Raw genomic sequence first — 20,675 nt, 5'->3', positions numbered from 1 at the left:
TGCACTGAAATAACCACTCAAGAACTAATGCACATTACACATTGTATAATTAGGACTATTGATATCAATCAACAGGTACCATATGAGTATAGCTGTAGATTTCTACATTTTTATCTAACACCAAGACAGAAATGGCAAATTATGCTGGATAAAGTCCTCTGGTCACATACATTTGTATACTGAGAAATGGAAGTTCTCCACTAAAGTGTATTTCTGGCATGTACATTATAGTCAAGATCATGCAAAATTAGTTGAGCTGAACAAGTGGCTCTCATCACCAAACTTAAGGCCATTTTCTAAAAAATGTTCAAATTTGTATATCATTAAATAAGAATATCCCCTCTTTTTAGCTCCTTTGCTACACTTATGTCCACCACAACAGTATATCAAAAGGTACAATCTGTTTTCATTGTGAAGCTGGTTAGATATCATAGGGTTCCAGTGTGTTTTGTTTTTCCCCTTTTGCTGGTGTTTAGTACATGTCCGCACTAGGCCACATAGGCTTGTGAAAGTCACTCCTTGACTTAGGGTGATAGGGAAAATAATTACCATACATTCAAAAATTAAAAAGCACATTGTGGTTTACATTGTGCTTTTGTCATATTTGGGTCATAATGAACAGTACAGAAGAATAGTGTAAACAGACCATCACAAACAAGCAGTACAAATGTTCAGCACCGCATCTCTGTAGGAAAGTTTAACATGATTGTGTCAGCACATGTTAAGCACTTATATGATGTTGTAATTAGAGCAGTAAATTGTACAAAAGTCTTATTGATAGGATAACCCCCCCCCCCATTATTATTGTCAATGAAAATTCAAGAGTTAAGAAATTGAATCATACTTTGACTTTTGTGCAGCTGTGAGGAATGTACCAAATTAATTACATTTGTCCAATATGTATGAGCAGATTTTGATTAAGACCTGTTTGCTTGTACAGTTTGTGGTGTATGTGTTGTGCTTGTCTGTGTATCTCCAGTCAACATTCATAATCTTTTGAGTGTCTTTGTCACTCAGCCATGTGCTGTTTTCAGTTTAAAGTCAAACAGAAATCCTCGAAAGCAGATGCTTGACTTCAGAGGAGTAATAATGTCTATTGAGAAGCAATACAACGTGACATTCATTAATCAAGAAAATCCACACACTTAAAAGTACCGCCACCTGTGAACAATTACTTGACTTTTTTACAATTTGTCTTCTGAAAAACCTAAAAAACCTAAAAATCTACATTTACTTGAGAAAAAACAATAAGACTTAAAATAATGTATATTTTAAATGGGCATGAGTATAATCAATTTAAAAACAATAGATAAGTTATCTGTGAAAAGTTTTAACTAGTGTTGCTTCTCAAGTAAATTCATCTCGTTTCAGGGACTTTAAGAAATTTTAACTTCAAGTACTTGTTACAAAAAAATTTGTTGAAATTAACAAAAGCGGTAGTTGCTAGACGTTGCTCAGCCATATTAGTAATGTAGACAGATGACCCTTTAAACTGTTTTTGATCATTTCTATTTGATAATTCAGTAAAATAAATTCTCTTCCTGTTGTCCTTCCTTACCATCCTTTCAGACTGTGGTAACAGACAGAAGAGGATTATACACCTTTGTCCCATCTGGAGAGCGAGATCCATGTGCAAGTAGCTCTTGAATGGTGATCCAGTTGTCCAGTATGCGTCGGTTGCGTTTCTTGGAGCTCTTTTTCTGACTGAGCTCCAGGATTGAGGCTGGGTTCTGTCCGGACTCCGACTGGCTCTCCTTGCCCATATCCAGACCGTGTTCTCGCATATATTCCAAGCGACTTTGCATCATAAACTCTCTGCGTCTGCGCTGCTCGCGGGCTCTCAGCAGATGTTGCTTACGCTCTTCTTTGCTCCAATAGCGACCCATCTTCATTTCGCTCACTGTGTCGTCATCAGTTGTCATTCCGCTACGCTCTTCACGGATCTTCATAGCTCGGGCTTTCAAGAGCCGGTCTCGGACAGGACGTTTGGCCACATAGCGGGTCCCATCGCTTCTTATCTTCACCTTCCACTCCATGCGTGGTGATGCAGGGGGAAGTGGCAAAGGTAAGGCCAGAGATAGCTTCACTGGGCTGGGGTGAGGCAATGACCCAAAGGTGATATTCCCATGACCCTCACCATCACTGCCGCCCACTGGTGCCTCACTTTCTCCTTCCACAGCTCTATCCAAGGGTCCGGAACTCTCAGAAAGTGAGGACCCCAGATGCATGCAACTCTGGTAGCGTTCTGGAGTGAAGCAGTTAGAATGACGGCGTCGAGTGAAGTAAGGACTTGACTCCGCGCTACGACCTCCATTCCTGATATGGCCACTCACCCTAGAATCCTGTGTCACTCCTTCAGGCATGCGACGGACAGTTCCTTCTCTTGTCAGTGAGCAGAATTTCTGGTTCATAGGGCTGTTAGTCTGAAACTTCTTGTAGCTGCTTGGCGAATATGAACCGTTGAGACTTGCTCGTCCTCTTTCACTCCAGGTTGGTCGGTCCCTGTGTCTGCTTGGCAGAGGACTTGTGGACTCATCGATTTGAGAAACTGGAAGTCGATGCTCGCTCACCATAGGTGTGCTCCTGCAGCTCTCTCCCCCGGTGTTGTAAGCACTGGTGCTGTCCTTGTCCGAACGTTCCTTCTCTGGAAGTTCGTTGATGTCAGATAGCTCATGCAGTGGAGACCCCTGAGGTTCTGCAGACGCCCGGCCAGATGTTTCTTCCTCCATCAGCCAGGCTTTTAAACAGCGTTCCCTTAATTGCTGCATCTTCTGTGCTCGTAGAATATTCCGGCACTTGAACTCAAGGTGCCTCATTTCCTCTTCCAGAAGCGCCATCTCATGTGGAGTCAGATTCTCATTACTGTTCTCATCCAGAGTCTCCTCCATATTCTCAGATTCCTCTTGTGTCTCTCCTTCTTTCTGCTCCTCTTTTTGAGCCTGCTGCACTTTCTTCATCCTCTTCTCATAGCGACACTTGATTTCCAGAAGCTGCCTGTACCTATCGCATTCCTCTTCTGTCAGGCCCGGCATTATCATCCCACTGACGGGATCGTGAAGGTACCCACCACTTATGCTTCCACAGTTCAGTGAGTCTGTGCTAAGGTGGAGCTCTCGGAGAGGGAACAGTGGCGATGGCGTGTCGCTCCCTCCTCCTCCGCTCCTGCCAGGTCTAAACTTGCGCAAGCTGCCAGGTGTGTTAGTGGCATTTGTGTTGGAGGTGCTGGTCTGCTCATCACCCAGTAGGATGTCATGCTCAGAGGATTCTTCGTTCTTTGTGCTCTCATCTGTTCGGCCCACACCACTGTCGAGCTCTTGACTGTTGCTGAGGGCTGCTAAGCTGAGCATGGGTGTCTCTGGATGTAGGGTTTCCTCAGGAATGCCTGCTTGGGGTCTCTGTTGGCGGAAATGGTAAAGGCCGGACAGATGGGAAGTATTAAGGCTGTCCACACTCATCCCTACAGGTAACTCACAGTCAATCTCCTCTGGGTCCAAATGAGTGTCCGTCTAGGTGAAAGGCATAAAGGAAGGGAAGATAAAATTTAAGTAAGAGGGAATAGTTAGAGGCTGAACATCACCAGGATTGCCTTGAAATTAAAAACATGCAGTAATGCACTTCAACACTAGATGGCAATATAAACTTTTGTTGAATTGTGTGCAACATGTTCAGTTGTAAAGCAAGAATTATGAGGCCTATTATTGTTGAACCGCAATGAGGTCTTGTATTTTCATACTTACACAAACATATATATTTATTCAATTTAATGTATCTATCCACCTTATTTTTCCAGAATGAGCAGGCATGGCCATTTGTTAATTTAATGTGTCTGTCATCCGCTACCAACCATTTTTATCTGTAGAAAACAGCTTGTTTTGCTGCTTGATATTGCAAATTGGTGTTTCTTACCATATTATTTCAATTTATTATCTTTAATATGAAAACACTGGTTGGTAGCACAAACAGTTATACTCTTTACTGCATATACTCTTTTTATTCTTCTCGTTATTTTATACAGCAGCTAATGAATCAGAAGTCTTTCACAGAAAACGGCTTACTTCCACATTAAAAAATGGACTGATAGCTGGCATTTTTAACAACGTATTATGATATATTTATCACATTGAATGTACAAGTGAATTGAACATATAGATAGTAAAAAATAAATATTTCATAATCACTGAGACTTTACCAATTAAAGAATAAAACTATTTTCTTGTGAGATACTTTATAAGTGGCACTACTACTCTGACTGTTTTTGTGTTCATTTTAATTTGTGACAATTGTTATGAATCAAGATTTATTGATGAATTACATATTTATTGAAGTATTGATTTCTTTATCCTAATTAATCTTTGTCTATATAGATGGAAGCCAATAATCAATTGCAATTATCACTTGATTATATATCAGAGTTTCATAACACAGGTTGTTTTAATGGTCTGCCCGTGACATTTCTTGAGCATATCTGTCTCTCATTCATTCCTCTTGATTTAGTCAGCTTGTAAGTCAACAATCCCTTGCTGTTTCTCTATCACTGTCTCTCTTTCTCTCTCAATCTCTTCCTCTTCTGGTCTGACAGCTCCACTTGTTTCTGGTCTTCAGTTCATCATTAATCATTCTGTGTTTCTGGGAGGGTGACTGCGGATGAGAATGAGAGGTACAAAATGGCCCCTTTTTTGTTCTGATCTTGTTAGTGCTGCGCGTTGGCTGAAATGAGCTCCCTGTTTTATTCATTAGCTGACGGCTGTGCTCATGATAGATGATTTTTGCAGGCTGCACAATAACCAACAGCCATTTTTTCAATATCACCACTGGCTCCCCAGAAATTGCTGAAAAATTGACACGGTTACAAAGTCAGTAATTCAGAGTACCATATATATAGCTCTGAAATAGGTGCTCATTTAGAACAGTTCATATTTGTGTGGTGCAAGAGGTAAAATGCTGTTAAATCTGTATTAAATAAAACAATACATTTGCTTGTGCAGACAACTTTGAGATTCAGATGAATTGCTTCTGCTGGTGTTATCAATGGCGTTGAGCTACTAAACAATAAATATTAATGCACAATTAAAATTCCAGCGCTGGTTAAGGGTTTACATTTATAATTGTACAAAATGCTAATTTGCTAATTTACCCAGAGCATAAATGTGCATGTGCACAACCTCTTGGCTTAGTTTATGTCCTTGGAAACTGCTTACTGTGGAAAAAAGCATGATATCCTTCCTTACTATAGTGTACCTCTCCATTTGCCCTCTCTCTTATGCCTTCCATCAATTCCTTCAATTACTTCTGTGCATGTCTGTCTAATGGAGCACTTTTCCCCCCATTCTGTAAGCAGCTTTGTTCCCTCTCACTCTTCATCTCCTTGTGGAACAGTGTTAATGGAACTGCCACAAATCCTTGACACCCATCACTGAGAGCGATCACATGATTGAGACATTGAGTGATGTGAGACTTCTGTTTCCCTTCGTTCAGCAAAATAAGTCATTAATTTTAGGATATGCTGTCGCTGGGGACTGAGTGGGTCCATTAAACTTTGCACGTGCCTCAAAAAGCCTATTTTTGTGTGTATGTGTGTACCATTTAATTGTTCAGAGGATGTGAGATTAGGGGGGATGATTTAATGGTTTATTGTGTTTATCTTAGTGTCTGATTTTCTAAAAGGTTTCTCCTAAAAAAGACAAAATATGGTGTTATGAGAAGCCATTTGCTCCATTTTATTATATTACTGTCTAGGTCAAATAATTGATATGTAAAATACTTTTCGTTCTATTTTGTTTGCATATAAACTCATAAATGTATGTATTTTTCCTCTTTATTCTAATGGGTTTCTTTCTCTTTCACATCCATGTTATATTTTTTTACCTCTATCTCTGGTCTGGCCAGCAGTAATGAGAAGTTGGTGCTGTCCTCACGGGTCAGGATGGCCACCGCTTCCTCTCGGTTCTGCACTTCCATCCCATTTATCTAATGTGGGACAAACAGAGACTTCATTCACAGCCATGTCCAAACACTGAAGGTCAGCTCTTTTCCCAAAACAACATAACATCAAAACTTCAGCAAAAGAGTGTTTATGTGTCGACCGAGTCCTTGGTGTTAGAGTCACATCAGAAACCAGAATAAATGAACCTTTTGAGACAAAGGCAACATGACGCACTGTCTTTGCCGTTCTGTAATTATTCTCTAGAGTAATTGTGTGGGCTGTGTTAAAAGTCACACCAATTATCTGTTTATAGACTGATTGTCTCTAGAAACGCTTGACCTCCCAGATGAACATAATGACATGATGATGTCAGTTCATCAGTGGTTGTTGTTGATGTCATTTGTTTCCAGCAGCACATCTGAGCAAAAAACATACCTGTAATATCCTGTCCCCCTTCCTGATTCTTCCATCTTTTGCTGCTATGCTGTTCGGATTCACCTAAGAATAATCACTGTTTAAATATCAACTCGATAACTTGAATAACTCTGAATACTCAGAATGAGGTTGTGTTTAGCAGTAAAATATCATTCAGCCTCATGTGGTCACTCACTTCCCCAATGTAGATGCCTTGGTCTTCCTCATCGTCTGTCCGGTAACAGACTGTTAGCCCCAGTTTATCCTGCTGACTCGACTTATACAACTCCACCTCCTGACAAAGACAGAGAGGAAGAGCTGTTTATAGTGCATAGATTAAACCCCTTGGCTTTAAAGATGCACTGGGACAGAAAACCAGCTAAAGGAAATTTATGAGGTGTTATAGGTTGGGGTAATGTGTAAGGGTTACTGGTCTTCTGTTAACCCATGTAATCCCATTTTTTCCCCTTAGAGTGAATGTGTGTTATTTATATATTGTATTATTTATTTTATTATATTATTGAATCAACCAATCTGTATTTAAAATGATTTTATAATTTTGTAATTAATTATTACTATTTTTATTTCTTTTCTTTTTTTTTTTTTTTTTTTGTAGATAGTTACAATTATTATGGACTCCTCTGGGTATTTATACCACCCAGGGTTTAAAAAAATTACCAAATAAATGGGATTTAATTTGTTAAAAATATTGGTTACTCGTGCATGGTTGAATGTAAAAGGCTATTCCGATTTTTTGATTTCCCACCTCATATTCTAATTCTTCTCGTTGGTCCACCTCATGGTTGACAACAGTGAAGTAGTCATTTGGATCACTATGTTCTTGCCCCAGAGAACCACTGTGAAAAGACATGTGTTTCTTCAGCAGGTTTTCAGCATTTGTCCATCCCACAGACACACACAGATAGTAATGAGAACTGATCAAGAGGCAGAGGACAGTGAAGACGCTCACAGTTCATTCAGCAGGTATGGCTCCACCAGCTGTGCGAGGGACGGGGAGTGTGGGGGCATGGGTGATCCACTGCTCGGGTAAGACCCTCTGTCCCCATTCAGGAAGTTCTGGAAGCTGATGTCCGTCTGGGTGCCGTTGTCCACACAGTCTGTGATAGCCATGAGCCGAGCCGTGCCAGCAGCTGTACCCAATCTCCTCCTGTGACCCTTACATACCACCTGAAGTAGGAGGGGGTCATGAGGTTCCCCATCTTTGTCCTTGGACAGGTGAGATGTCCTTCTGCCTTTGAGCTGCAGACAGTGAAAAGAATTCCATTGCATGCCCATTTAAAAAAGAATGTACTTATTGGTTGTTATTGGTTGCACTTCTAAAAGTGCTGAAGCAGCACTATAGAGAGAATGAAGTGGAGAAAGAGGGAGACAGGGATAAGAAAAATGAGAGAAGGAGAGAGAGGGAAGATAAATGCATAAATAAGCAAAACTCAAGGAAGGATGTGGTTTTGCTCCTCCTTGGTGAGAAGTAACATTGCAAAGCAGCAAAAATGGCTATTGCAAGACAAGCATGAGCTCTCCATCATCCAATCATGAAAAAAGAAACAGAAAGACAAGAAACTGCAAATATATAAAATACAGATTTTATAGAAGATTCTGCTGCTTTATCATTCAGAAGTCTGGGATCTGTATGATTTTTTTATAATTAATTTATAGTTTCTTCTGTTTACCAAAGCTGCATTTATTTAATTAAACATCCAATAAAAAAAAAAAACATAAACATAATAACTGAATTTTTATCAGCCATTATTTCAGTCTTCTGTGTCACATAATCCTTCAGAAATCATTCTAATATGCTGATTTGGTTTGAATTACTTTTGAACAGTAAGGCATTGATATGTGATAAGACAAACTTCAGTCTAAGTGGAATATGTCCTACCTTTACTTCTGCATCAATGGGACGCAGATTGTTTCCCTTCTGTGGAGAAAAACAGGGCAGAACCAGATTAAAAAGGGTTAACATGGGTAGTTTTGAACAGAAATAATAACAGCTGTGTGCTGCATTGTTATATTGATTGCTAGTTCATTTTGATTAAGGGTGATATTAATCTTTATAACAGTTAATGTTTTAGCCGGCTCTTTTTATTGCACATCATTGCTTCTTGAGTACTATGACAAACTACAGAACCTCAAAAATAGTGCTTATGTATCAGGAAATTATTTTGGTTTAATTTATGTATACAATGTATTTGGTACAATCTTTTGTTTCCAATTTCTCACTAATTTTTTTTTTTTTACTTGCCACTCAGCATGTGTCAGGTATTTGTTACAGACAAGATGTTCTAGATATAGACTGTAATGGAGCTGCAATCATGGTTATGACCCAAAAAAATGTCAGCACAATTACCACAAATTATAATGATCTATGATCTATAATTATAAATCAATCCAAAATCTATTAGACACACCAGAATAGGGATATAGGTAAATTATTGTCCCATGTCTTCAAAATCAGTGACTTATGGAATTATAGCGTACTACATGTGCTGTTGTGGATGCTGGTTAATGACTTCCAAACTATTGGTTTATTAATTGTTGTTATAACGGACAGACATCTGACAGTGCAGATTTGAATTTGTGCATTGGGACAGTTCATTCAATGACGGGCCTTACGAAGGGACAGATGAGAGGTGTTTTAACCCTTAAGAATCAATACAAGGTTAATACTATACTGCAAGTACTTTTGACAACCCCTCCTCTCTCTCTGTTTCTTTAATCCTTCTCAAAGCAGTCAAGCTACAAATAGTTGACCCATAGAGACCAGGCACCTCAATCCTTATGCTGTTTGACTGAAAGTCTCTCAATGTCTAAAAGAGGTGAAACCTATTTAATTTTCATTGTGTTTGGCTTATTATTGATCCTGTCAGTGGCTTTGATTACAAATGGACTGTTTGCACACGGGATTCAGTGTTGATGGAGCAAAAGTGATATTGGCAAACATGGAAAGATTTTCTATATGTTCCCTGACTCATATAGAAAACGCTTGTTATTGTATGATTCTGTTAATGTATTAGTGTTTATGATTTCTAGACATGAGATCATAGAGAAATTACAAGCAGTTCTACATCAGAAAGCAGTGTGTTGGAAATTTCCAAACATTTGTTTTCGTGTTTTAGAGAAACAACAGAGTGTGTCGAATTGACTGTGATGGAATTTCTTCTGCATGATTAAGTTTCCTACAGAACTCATTGGGTGATTGTGCTTATCAGTTCAATACAGGAGACAGCAATTACATCACTTTAACTCCTGATACACTTCTATTGACCTTCATCCTGTACATTTGCCCCTGCGGAATAATTGCATTGCTAATGAAGGAGATTTTGAAGGCGCTCACAGATACCTCAACATCCACACCCCAACAATCCCTATCATCTCACCGTGGGACGCCTACATTAGCTCAGAGTCTGTGATCTACCAAACATGCCGCATTGATTATGCCACTTTCAAAGACATGCAGCTGGAAGCATAAAAAAATCCATTTTGTTTTGTTGTTTTTTTAGTGAAGGGGAATGTTTAACTTTCAGAAATTGTCAATCTAGTTAGTATGGGAACAAATTCAGTTTTTTTTCTTTTTTTGATTGTTTATTAGCTTTAAAAGTATTGTTCATTTTTAGTTTGATACGCAATGCAGTTATCAAACACAAGTCACGATGTAACAGAAGTAGAAACAAGTATTGTCGTCCATATTGTGACGTATATCAGATCAGCAACAGATTATTGAAAGAGGAAGAAATATAAGGCAGGGATCTGGTTGTTGATTTCCTGGAGGCAGATCTGAAACCGACTGTAAGAAAGCGAGAGGGTTAAAGCAGATTGGAAACATCCAGCACACATAAAGAGAAGCCAGGCATTTCAATGAGAAATTATGATTATTATTAGCATTCAAAGAATTATTAGCTCAAAATAATGTTTTAAAAAAATCTAATTAATGGACGAATCCTTAACAATAAGTTCAATAAGATGCATTTAAAAATAGATCGGGTGAATTTATAATTATCTTAGCTAATATTATGATATATACTTTGCAAACAAAATATATTTTGTTGGATAATTTAATGTTTGGTAAATTTAGAGGCAGTTGTCATACTACAGTCTGTACAATTTAAAATGTAATGCCACTTTTCTTGAATGATGTCAGTTCCTAGATGCCACAATATAATGAAATGTATGTTTTTTAATAGGAATTCAATCAATTGTATGTAATAGTTTCCGTTTGCAAGCAAATACCTTTTTATTGCTTTTTGTTCCTTATAGGTTAGACATTTTATCTGCTTATTGCATCTGTAACTGCTTTAATGCATCTACTTTGCCACATCTGAGTATTAACTCTGGTGTGTATCAGTGCGGCAGTATGAGCTTTTTATTGGAGTGACAGGTTATTTGTTGTTGCATTTCCACCAACGGCCTGCTAATTATAAAACAGAAACAGAGGGCTGTTTCCCACTAGATTCCCCTCCCAATAACTATTATTTTTTTTCTGACTTTCATTTTGAAATGAGCTTGCTTCTCTCAATCATCTTGACCCAGTTAAACAAAGTGTTAGAAATGCTAAACGTCTTCTCAAAGGTTCTAAGCACAGCAGTAAACTAGGTCAACTCAGTTTGAGGTTCTAAATTGTGCCTTTTACATTGTTCCCAAACTCTATTCTAGTCCTCTCTCCCTCTATCCATCACCTTCCCCTCAGGATTTCGTCTTGCTTTTGATTAGAGTTTAGAGGAGGGAAACTCTCTCTCTCTCTCTCTCTCTCTCTCTCTCTCTCTCTCCCTCTCCGCTCTGGATTGAACCTTAACCTCCATTAATCCTAAATCCTGAGCAGTGATATATGTATGTTCAGGACAGGGCAATAACAGTTTTTGCTCATACCACTGCTCCCGATCAAGGCAGGGCAAGGGTCATGCTAGAATCCAGAGAAGAATTTAACTAAAGGTTACTTGTGCCCAAAATGTCAGTCTGGGTTAGTTTTACTTTCTTCTTTTTTCCCCCATTCCTGGAGCAGGTGAAGGGTGGACCATTTTATCTTTTTTCCTTTCATGTCACTGTGTGTTTGGAGAGACCTCCTGCAGTGTAGAGGGCACACGAGTAGATTTTGTTTATTTACATCAGTGTTTTTTTTTTCTCAAGCGACTGATTTAGTGCGCTCACCTATGTGTGTGCGCGCGTCTTCGTTGTCATTATTGCATCTACGTGCGTTGCAGTGAGAAAGCATATAAGTCTTGCTTAATGACCTTAGTTGCCTTGGCAACGGCATCCCATAGAGACAAATTTGACAGGGTATGTTAGGTAGCGGCAGGAAGACTGAGAGCGCGAGAGGGAAACTCATCAGACATGTCGTGGGGTGGGGTTAGGCAGGATTACAAAAGGCAAAGCATCTGCTAAAAGGCTCATTTTGAGAGACTCAACATGCATAGAATTTTTGCTGCATTTAAACCTTATCATAAGACTAAAGCTTGGAAGCAATTAGCAGGGATGAGCGTTGCACTGCCAAATGAATATGATGGCGTTCACGGATAGCGATTCCATGTGCTCAGATATTCCAGCAGAGCCGGCTAATGTTGTCTGGTGTGAATGGTATTATTCATGCCTGCAGCAGCTTGTCCTGAGTCCAATGAAGCCTGTCAGGATGTGTCTGCTCTTCATTATCGTGTGCCCAGCCACAGAGCAGAAGAAAGAGCAAATGCCACTTACTCAGATATATACAGAGCATGACACTGATGAAAGACTGGGTGAGAATGTACAGTGTCACTATGAGAAGCAACAAGAGGTGTATTTTATTGGGGGCTTTATCTTACAGTGCCACTTAACCCTTGGCAGCTTGTTGCTTTTATAAAACATAGTGACCACATTACAATGATAAAAGACATTCAGTCAAGAAAATGACTGGTGTTTTGGTGGTTACCAACCAGGTGATTGGTTGTTGTTTTTTTTTAAAGCCCACCAATAAGTCTCCACAATATTTCAGTCCCTTGAAATGGCTCAGGTCCCTCCTTCAAGCCTGAGGGAGTTTTCACCAGTTTCATTGACGCCAGGCAGAAAATCATAAATCCAATGGCTTACCTACTGTTCAAAATTCAGGATTCAGTATGATTTTTTAAATTTTTTTAATGCATTAAATGGACAAAAGTGACGGTAAATACACTGTTACAGATTAATTCTGTTTTGAATGAGTGCTTTTGAAATGTCTTATCTTTAAAGAATCCTAAAAAAAATTATCACAGTCTCATGAATACATAAGCAGCACAAATTTTTTCAACACTAATAATAACAAGAAATGTTTCTTGAGCACCAAATCAACATATCAGAATGATTTCTGAATGATCATGCAACACTGAAGACTGGAGTAATGGCTGCTGAAAATTCAGCATTGCATCACAGATATTTAAAAATATATTAAAACCCAAAATAATTATTTTAAATAATTGTACTGTTTTTTTTTTTATCAAATAAATACAGCTTTGGTGAGCATAAGGGACTTTAAAAAACACTTAAATGTATAAATAGATGATGGGGTGAGTAAATGATGGCAGAATTTAAATTTTTGGGTGAATATACTTTTACGTTAGAATGATTTAGGAAAATGTGTAATGCCTCATGATGATGTCATCCACAGCTTGTCATGGCTCTCATGCCAATATAATTTTGCATCACATTCTAAAGCGTATTATATATGCTTCAGAATTCCTTTGCGGTAAATCCAGGGGGCTTCCAGTGTTGGTGCAGCTGATTTGACAGGGGGTTTATGGTGTCTTTCAGCTCTCTCCACTAAAAAGTGTGCAGCATTTAAAACAGGCTCACACAGAGAGGACTCTCTGTCACTGCATAAGAAACTAGTTTAGAGTAAAACCCTCTGTGAAGAGCCTCAGGCAGTGGAGGATATGGCGGAGAGAAGATCTGGAAATTGAAGTGAGATTGAAGAGATCAAGTGGGAGATCCTCTCAGTATTAGAAAAAGCTAGACTTATCCTGGCATGACATTGCGGTCTGGCGGAGAAAGCAAATTGCTCTCTGAACAAAACTACAAAGTGGCAAACTCAAGCTGTGGAGAGGATTTTAGTCAAGTGGAGTTTAAATGTTGCAGGTGAAGGAACAAAGAGGTGGCAATGCTTTTGAAATGGGTTGCATTTTGTTTGGTAGTCTTCAGAGTTTTACATATATTTTTTTAAAGAAAATAGAAGACACATTACTGTTGTTTAGTACCATAGTATGAAAATGAAGCAGGGCTATTTTAGTTAGCTACAAATCATTATTTGAAATAACGTAAACTTTAATTAAAATAAATTATATAAAAAAAAAATACTTGCTATTTGGCAAGACATCATTCCTTATTTACATTTAATTTGACCTAATGTACTAAAATACCTAAAACAAAAAATGAATATAAACCACATAGACAAAATTACAAAAATGACAAAAACATAAAATTAAAATATAACAAACAAATACATGAAAGTGAAAACATTTCAAAATATGACTAAAGATAAATATTATACTAAAATAAAAATGTTTATATGCATGTTATTTATTAATTTTAAAATCATACATTTCTCAGTTGTTTTTATTAGTTTCTTTTGTAAAAACAAAGAGACACTTTACTGTTATTCACTACATATTTTTAAGTTTTGGTTTTTACTTTTTATTTAAATGTAAATAAATTATGTAACCACCTAAAAATCACCTATAAACACCACAGCAATGTTCTAACAACCACTCTAAACCACAACCGCATTGCAACAACCCAGAACACCTAAGAATAATAGATGTGAGTTGTACATTGACTCACATTGTAATCAGAAAACATATATAAATCAGTTAAAATTTGCATATTCATGAGCATGGCCTTGCAAAAGGCTGTAATAGTTTGTTTGCACAGGTGTCATTGATACTTTAATACCTTTTGGACCCTTAGATACTTTAATTCAGGGTGACATTACACTGCAACTACATTTCATTTGTCAGCTTTAAGCTATGTGTTCAGATCCGTGTCATGCTTTTTTATTTTGCATAGTCAAAGGATCAGTTTTGCTCTGATACACACATACTCCGCTTCTGAATTCAATAAACCTTGATTTTAGCATTCCTTTCCCATCTCTTCACACAACCACAGATATTTGACACACCTGATAGGCTTTATTATTAGCAGATCTGCCCTTCTCTCATCCTGCTCCACTTTCCAGCAGTATAAATATCCCCTAGCTATCAATCATAGTCATATGACCTGTCATGTGGTGGGAAAAATGACAGAATGGAAACTTTAACACCTCACTAGTGGAAGAGATTTCTCTCTCAGTCTATTCGAAAATCTCACCGCCATGTCAATTAAAGGATGCTGAGTAGGAAGACCTTGTGCTGTTTAGGGGATTGTGGTTTTCAACACAGGATTAAATCATTAAATTGTTTGCCTAAAGCACCACCTTAATTCAAAGGCCCCTTGACACATCTTAAACCTGTTCTGTTCAGATAAACAGTTTCCAATTTGCTGGCAGATCTACAATCCCCGTAAGCTTAGCATGCATAAACCCTGGTGTCGTATGAGACAGCAGAATGTGAGTGTTTTTTATTACTAGTGGCACAAAGCAGAACTTTTTTGTTCAGTTTTAAAAAGAAAAGGAGCCTCATTCAGAAGTAAAGGACCTTGAACCCCAACATTAAGGATAGTTATTTGAGGAACACTTCACGGTTACAGATCAAGAAATGATCATCTTACACAACATTATCTATATTTTACCCAATCTTATATTGGCCATCCAAAATAATTTTCTTTTGATATTTGAAATTCCTGTTTCCATGTATCAACATCAAATGGAAACCTTTTCAAGAAGAGTTGAAGCTGTTATAGCAAAGTGAGGACAGACTCCCTGTTTACTGCCCATGCTTTTAAAAAATGAATGCTCAGTAGCTGAAGTGCTACTTTTACATTTGATATGTAGTTTATTTAACATAAAATGCTACAACTGCTACAATATAATAAACTGTTATTCACATGTTTGGGTAAAAAATGGTTTTTGAAAGGTATCTTATGCTCACAAGGCTGTATTTGTTAAGTCAAAAATATAGTGCAAACTGTAATATTGTGAAATGTTATTACAATTGAAAACAACGGCTTCTTTTCTAGTATATTATATTTTTAAATTCAATTCAATTCAATTTTATTTGTATAGCGCTCTTTACAAAATAAATCGTTACAAAGCAACTTTACAGAAAATTATGTTTCTACAATATTTAGTAGTAGCTAGTAAAATGTAATTTATTTATATTATGGCAAAGCTAAATTTTCAGCAACAATTACTGTAGTTTTCAGTGTCACATGATCCTTCATAAATCATTCTAATATTCTGATTTGATGCTTAAGACACATTTCTTACTATTGTCAATGTTAAAAATGGTTGTGCAGTTTTTTAATTTATTCATTCATTTTGTAGAAATTGTGATAGATTCTTTGATAAATAGAAGAATAGAACGCATTCTAGCTGAATACAAATATAAAATAAAAAATTACCCTAAACTTTTTAGTGGTTGCAAATGTCACATTATAAGTATTACATTCATATTTAGGTTGCATAATTAATTTGACTACCTTGGTGAAACGTTTACCTCCTAGAATGATCCTCAATAAGCACATGATGGCAAGTGCAAAGTTACAAACGAAGAGAAAATGAATTATGAACTTGGTATTCTCACCTGAAACATGATCCTGTATTGTTCCTCCGGCCTGTTCACCACACACATGTTGCAGCCCATCGTGGCTCGTGGTTTCCTGAGGGGGTGCGATTCCTCGATGCTCTTCGCTTCCTGATTCTCCGACGAAGTTGTTGATCCCTGCCGTCCAATTACAGTAATCCCTCCCTGAGATCAGAAGTTAAGACTCTGCACTCCATGAAAGGGCTTTGATGTTCTTTTCTTTGTCTGCTTCCCTCATTCAGGCCCGGCTGCTGTTTTAATTGAGGTCCAACCCGGGAAACGGGATCAGAGACGCTGCAGCATCCAGCCGTGAGAAAGTCAAGGTTTGATCGCTGATGAATGGAGCCTCTGATGTCTGGGCGCTTTTAGTCAGCTTTGAATTCCCAACACACTCAGGGAAGTTGGTTTAATGTTTTTGGCTTTAAAACTTCACATATGATGATGCGAATCAGATATATTATTAGACAGATAATGTTGAAACAACACTTTGAAACAAGCAGCGAACAGCACGATGTGACAGGATTCAATTTACAGATCCCGCCGTGTCTGAACAATATCATCAAAGAGAGGATCTGCCTAACGTGAACTCCCTGGTGCCCCCGCCAAAGTCGTAGACTAAGACATGAATTATTAAATAAAAGATGCAATAAACAAATGTTTACTTTCTGCCACTCCGTATTCCCCTGAGAGATGCTTTCCTTCACACTCTGATTCTATTATTAGAGAGCTTGTTTCCTTCATTTACATATAACAATGCTCTCTAGGCGCAGACATGCATGTCATGCTATTTGAAGTGCTTTAAAACATGTTGCTTGAGTCTGTAACTAGTGCAGACTTTTGTATTTCCGTTCCATCATTAATTATGATTAATTTCAATGCGGATGTGTTTGGATGTTCATTAGCTGTTATTATAACTGCAAGTCTATGGATGCTGGTGCCATACCTAATTTCATATGCACGTTGTATTTGACACCTGCATATATTAATTTATTCATCTTTTCCTTGTCCTCTATAAAGTGAGGCTGTAATCCCACCTCTCATTAGCACTCACTTTTCAGAAAAGAGCCTGTCGTTCACAGATCACATCAAACCAGCCCTCTTCCTTTCTTCCCGGAATTCCAGCTGCGTGTTCATGGCAGAAAATGAATGAGAGAGTGCACCTGTCAGATCATTTCTCTCTCGCACTACTGAGGTGAGCTCAGCTCTCTCGCCGAACAGTGTATGTCAGTCTACAAGGACTGTTCTCTCCATCGCGTGATGGAAGGATGATTGAAAGGGGTGAAGAGGAAGTATCTGATCTTCAGATGAGAATGAATTGAACACTGCCCTACATCTGCCCAGCTTCCGAGAGAGAAATCCAGATTCAGCAGAGCCTCAGGATATAAAATACATCTTTAAAGCGCATATTAGTCCAATGCTAATGAGGTTCCGTTATGTTTCTGCTCCTCGAGTCTGGAGATTTGGGATGTAATCCAGCTTGCTTGAGTGTTTGAAGATGAATGAAGTGGAGCCATGCGTTTCCAAAGAGAAAAGCAAAGTCATTCAGTCTGATGGTGGGATGCTAAATCTGAAAAATCAGTTCGAGAATGTCTCAAGGCTCCGCTGGAGCGGCGCCAGCCCAGTGCGTGTACATGTGTATCTGCAGAGAGAGGAAAAGCCGCTGGGTTGGAGGAAACGTGGGGATCGGCACCACTGCACAAGCTGGAGCCCCTTACAGCTTTACAGCTGGCCCCTCCTCTCCCTGCAATACCAGCCAATATTCACCAGCCAGCTCTCATCTCTCTCTCTCTCTCTCTCTCTCTCTCTCTCTCTCACTCGCTTGCTCAGCCTCTCTCTTGTACTTACAGGTGATAGCTTCTCCCTCCCACCTTCCTTTCCTGCTTCCCTCATATCTTTTTTCCCAGTCCCTCTCCACTGTCTCTCTCTGTCTCTCTGTCACCTGTATTGGAAGCAGCTTTTCACTCGGGGTCTTTGTTGCCTGTTGTGAAAGGAGCTGAAGCTGTTGTCAGTCTCTGGCTGTCAGCACACAAACAGAATTTATGACCAGATAGACCAAGGAGCTTTGAGAAGCGTGACTCTTTCTTGTGGCCATTCTTTTTCACCTTAACGCTTGCAACCATACTGCAATAGGACAATAGGTGTGCTATATAATCACCAGAGTCACAATATAGTACATCACAGAGTGCCTTATTGCTTGTATAATAAAAAGCAATGTTATTCATTATAAAAATGCATACAAATTAAATGTAATTATTGCATTTATAATAAAAAATACATACTAAATATATTAGTAAAATACATGCATTGAAGTGAAGTAGCTCTCATTCATTTTTATTAATGAAAAAAAAATGTTTCAAACTACTTTTGTACGGTAACATGAAAACAGATAATTCAAAAAAATATATGGATTTTTCTCCCTCCACTAGATGATACAGTCCTTGACATATAAACGATAACAGATAGTTTTCTTAATGTGTTATTATTATATACACAGTTGTTAGGTAAACAGGTGTTTGGCATCATAGATTTTACTTTATTGTACATTTTTGCACATTTTGGTAAATTTAGCACTGTAATGAAAAATCTACCTGTAGGACAATGATAGAGCAATATTCAACAAGCACAGTGTAAAAAGATGTACCTGCTAGAGTCTGATGCTAAGGGGAGTCATTATTGACCTGTAGCTGTGCTGAACACCAGTGGTGTGTTCTGTAAGACATGGCATGTTAGTTATAAGGTGTGATGAGAGGTCCCTGTGTATTTACTGATAACCTGTTATCTCATGCTGTCCCTTTGACTCCTCACTGCACCATGGGTAGTCATGCAAAACCAGAGCTGCCTTTTAAAAGAGTTTATTTGATTTTGTGAAGTACTGATTTATTTAGAGGACATGGATTACAATACAAAATTAATATAAACCAACCTACAAAACCTTACTGTGATGCTGTCTCTGGCTTTATTATTACAGTCTCATGTCATTCATGCCTCTCTTTCTTTTTATTATTTATAACACAGGCTCTGGTTCATAGTGATGAAATTTTGCATTGCATATTGCATTTCTCTCTCTCTCTCTCTCTCTCTCTCTCTCACTCTCTCTCACTCTCTTTATGTGCACGAGCATGTGTGTGATTTTGATTTATTCCTTTATAACTCCTTTAAGTGTAGTATTTAGTAATACATTTAATTTATAAATTCAGAATTTGAATATTGTATATTTGCCATTACAAGGACTGTCACTGACTTCCTCTGTTCTCTTTCTCTTAGACTATGCTTCTGTGTCTTGGAGACAACCTGGCAGCTGTGATTATCCTTGGTGACACAGGGTAGACCTGTCCAGTGCATCTCTGGGAATCAGACAAGTAGGTTTATTTTAATACACTCCAGTGCACTTTGACACACAACAAAATAACATGCTGTTGACTGACATTTATCAGTTCACATGGAAACACATCTCACACTGAGATCCACCTCCCAGCCACACATGCAGAGCTCAGTGTTGTCATGTGGATGCTATATAAATAGAATTAAACAATATATAATGTTATTGTATACAATTGTGTACAATATATATATATATATATTGTGTGTATGCATTTTATATCATATCTCAAATTTTATAGTATAATAGTATAATTCAATTTAGAAACACAAAGACAAAGCATAAAAGATGGACAGAAAAAAACAGATGGGGGAGATAAGGAGAACTGAGTGAGTGACTGAGGTTAGTCTACAGTGATTACAAATTCAATATGTAATATATTTTCTATTTTCATCCAATAAAGTATGATTTTGTTGTGAAGGACAACCGAATATCAAAGGAAGTGGGGGATAAAGGGAGATGCATTCATGGGAAAGCTGGCCATTGTGTATGCATTCTGTATCCCGATGCCAGCCGCAATCATATGCCCCTATGACTTCCTATGAGTTCTTTCTGCACCTTGAATAATGTGTAATGGGCTGATCTCAAAACATTAGCATGCATTATACTAAAAGTTAGAGAGAGGGAAAGAGAGAAAGAGAGTGACTGGAGGGAATAAAAGTGCAACATGAATTTTAACAATATGCTTATTACTTATTTATACCTCTGGAAGGAGAGAGAGAGAGAGAGAGAGAGAGATTTCGTATCTGTTACTGATGCTTTCTCATTCCCTCTGCCTTTGTAACTTTTCTGTTTGATTGTTGCCCTCACTGTGACCTTCTGGTGTTTTGGTGGTCGCCTTCGTTGTTTATGAACACATAACAGCATTTCGATCTCCACATCATTAATAAAACAGTCAGAATTCTCTGGAGAAGAGCCTGCTGTAAACTGTTGGAAAAAGGTGATGTGCCAACATGTTGCTTTTAAATTCAATTGCTCGTTTGCTCTAACATCCAGCTGGTTCCTAAGAGCCTTGTTAGGGAGATCGGTTCCCCATTTAACATCTCTCACAATTATACCTAAGCCATTTGGAAATCATGCATCTCGCGAGCCTGAAAGCCTTTAAATAATAGGAAGCACAGAGGTAGAATGAGAAAGAGGTTGACGGAGAGATGTGTGTGTACTGCAGAGACCCTTCATAAACGACATGTTACAGGGACGTCAGATAGTGGAGGATTTGACAAGCAATTTTAGGAGCCAAACAAGCTCAGTGCTTTCAGAAGAG

At 38.2% G+C, this 20,675-nt stretch overlaps 1 protein-coding gene across 1 annotated transcript; it reads right to left on the bottom strand.

The window, feature by feature from the left end:
• Window positions 1–786: 786 nt before the first annotated feature.
• pdzd4 (PDZ domain containing 4) lies at window positions 787–19,096 on the bottom strand. Its single transcript, XM_052563704.1, has 8 exons — window positions 16,033–19,096; window positions 8,238–8,276; window positions 7,308–7,597; window positions 7,104–7,194; window positions 6,534–6,632; window positions 6,359–6,421; window positions 5,866–5,967; window positions 787–3,506 (listed from the first exon to the last, which is right to left on the bottom strand). The coding sequence occupies exons 1-8, from the start codon at window positions 16,090–16,092 to the stop codon at window positions 1,566–1,568; spliced, it is 2,685 nt and encodes an 894-aa protein (XP_052419664.1). The 5' UTR covers window positions 16,093–19,096; the 3' UTR covers window positions 787–1,565.
• Window positions 19,097–20,675: the final 1,579 nt, after the last annotated feature.

This window comes from Carassius gibelio, chromosome B8 (assembly GCF_023724105.1).
Source record: "Carassius gibelio isolate Cgi1373 ecotype wild population from Czech Republic chromosome B8, carGib1.2-hapl.c, whole genome shotgun sequence".
NCBI lineage: Eukaryota > Metazoa > Chordata > Actinopteri > Cypriniformes > Cyprinidae > Carassius > Carassius gibelio.
This window is presented reverse-complemented; position numbering and strand designations above follow the sequence as displayed.